Here is a 1,984-nt window from a genome sequence, read left to right on the forward strand (position 1 = left end):
TCAAATGACTTTGCTTACTAAGGACCTAGGGCCAGCGTGATCTCCGCAAATACCTTCGTGGATTTCTTCCAGGATGTACCTGGCTTCGTTTTCGTCGACACACTTCAAGTAGGGCAGGGAATGGCCTCTTTTGTATAGGTGGTCATTTAAAATCATGAACCTGGTTGCTCTCTGCTTGATTTTCCTGGCCTCCTTGGCATCTTGGGGGAGGTGTCCATCTTGGAGGAAGGACACGATCGGTGTCATCCAGCTGTTTATGTTCTGGATTGCGAATGTCGGGATTTCTTCGATGCTGGGGCGTTTTTACATCTCCATGCTCAGCTCTATGCACGCCGGTTCTTCTTCTGAGGAGGCTATTTTTGTGATCTCGTCTGCTTCCATATTCTGGCCTCTTGGGATCTGCACAAACTCCAATTTGTCAAACTCCCGAGCTAAATGTTTCGCCATCTTGAGGTATTTATGCATTCTTTCCTCCTTTGCTTCGTACTCCACTCTGATTTGTCCTATTACTAGCTTCGAGTCACTCTGAACGAGCAGATTTTTTGTTCCGAGTGCCTTCCCGAGTCTCAGCCCAGTCAATATTCCTTCGTACTCCACTTCTTTATTGGTGGCTGGAAACTTAAGTCGAACTCCATATCTGAGCTTTTCTCCGTCGGGGGTGATTATGATGACCCCTACTTCTCCCCTTTTTTGGGCTGATGAACCATCAGTCTGGATTGTCCACTGTTCTGTTGGATCACCGCGGTCATCATCGTCGTGAGGGGTGAACTCAGTAATGAAATCTGCTAAAGCTTGCGCCTTGATGGCAGTTCTAGGAAGGTACTTGATGTCGAACTGGCTGAGTTCGATTGCCCACTAGACCATTCTCCCTGCTGCCTCAAGTTTGTTCATGGATTTCCTGATTGGTTGGTCTGTCATTACCAGGATGGGATGTGTTTCGAAGTACGGTTGCAGCTTCCGTGAAGCCACTATTAAAGCGAATGCAATCTTCTCAATCCTGGGGTACTTGGCTTCTGCTCTCTAGAGGGCTTGACTGATGTAGTAAACTAGAAGCTGCTTCTTATCTTCCTCTCGAATCAGGGCTGCGCTGACGGCTGTGGCTGATGCTGCTAGGTATAGATAAAGGTTTTCCCCTTCCTTATACAGACTTAGTAGGGGAGGATTGCTCAGGTAATGTTTGAGCTCTTGAAACGCTGCTTCGTATTAGTCAGTCTAGGCGAAAGCTTGCTTCAACGTCTTGAAAAAGGGTAGGTATTTGTCCGTTGCTTTGGAGACGAACCTATTCAGTGCAGCAATCCTCCCTGTTAGCTTCTGGACCTCTTTGACGAACTTTGGCGACATCATGTTGAGTATTGCTTGTACCTTCTTCGGATTTGCTTCTATCCCTCTCTGGGACACCATGAATCCCAAGAATTTTCCTAAGGCTACCCCGAAAACACACTTACTGGGATTCAACTTCATCTAATATTTTTAGAGGGTGTTAAATGTTTCTTTCAAATCGTCCAGGTGCATCAATTCCTTTTTGCTCTTGACGAGCATATCGTCCACATATACCTCTATGTTTCTGCCAATCTGCTTGCTGAACATCTTGTTTACTAATTTTGTTATGTTGCCCCTGCGTTCTTCAGTCCAAAGGGCATTACCTTATAGCAGTAGAGCCCCTGGCTCGTGATGAAGGCAGTTTTTTCTTGATCTTCCTCAGCCATCTTTATCTGGTTGTATCCTGAAAAGGCATCCATGAACGTCAGTAGCTTATGCCCGGCCGTGGAATCTATCAGCTGGTCTATCCTAGGCAGGGGGAAATTGTCTTTTGGGCAAGCCTTGTTTAGATCCGTGAAATCTACACACATTCTCCACTTTCCATTCGTTTTTTTTACTAGCATGACGTTGGCCAGCCACTCGGGATAATAAACTTCTCGGATGAATTCTGCCTACAACAACTTGTTAACTTTGTCGGAGATTGCCTTGCTTCGTTCAGGAACAA

General features: G+C 46.0%; 1 protein-coding gene across 1 annotated transcript; it reads right to left on the reverse strand.

The window, feature by feature from the left end:
• Positions 1-303: 303 nt before the first annotated feature.
• On the reverse strand, positions 304-1,706 carry LOC142616635 (uncharacterized). The gene is made up of 3 exons (XM_075789447.1): positions 1,644-1,706; positions 1,280-1,389; positions 304-838 (listed from the first exon to the last, which is right to left on the reverse strand). The coding sequence occupies exons 1-3, from the start codon at positions 1,704-1,706 to the stop codon at positions 304-306; spliced, it is 708 nt and encodes a 235-aa protein (XP_075645562.1).
• Positions 1,707-1,984: the final 278 nt, after the last annotated feature.

The sequence above is a fragment of the Castanea sativa genome, chromosome 11 (genome assembly GCF_040712315.1).
Source record: "Castanea sativa cultivar Marrone di Chiusa Pesio chromosome 11, ASM4071231v1".
Lineage (NCBI taxonomy): Eukaryota > Viridiplantae > Streptophyta > Magnoliopsida > Fagales > Fagaceae > Castanea > Castanea sativa.

What these genes read in the sequence shown, in the direction of transcription:
- LOC142616635 (XM_075789447.1), bottom strand. Translation starts at nt 1,706, where the DNA reads ATGGCTGAGGAAGATCAAGAAAAAACTGCCTTCATCACGAGCCAGGGG. An exon ending in AGGGGCTCTACTGCTATAAG is followed by an intron (nt 1,390 to 1,643) that starts GTAATGCCCTTT and finishes ATGGTGTCCCAG; the next exon opens with AGAGGGATAGAAGCAAATCC. An exon ending in AGGATTGCTGCACTGAATAG is followed by an intron (nt 839 to 1,279) that starts GTTCGTCTCCAA and finishes AATCGAACTCAG; the next exon opens with CCAGTTCGACATCAAGTACC.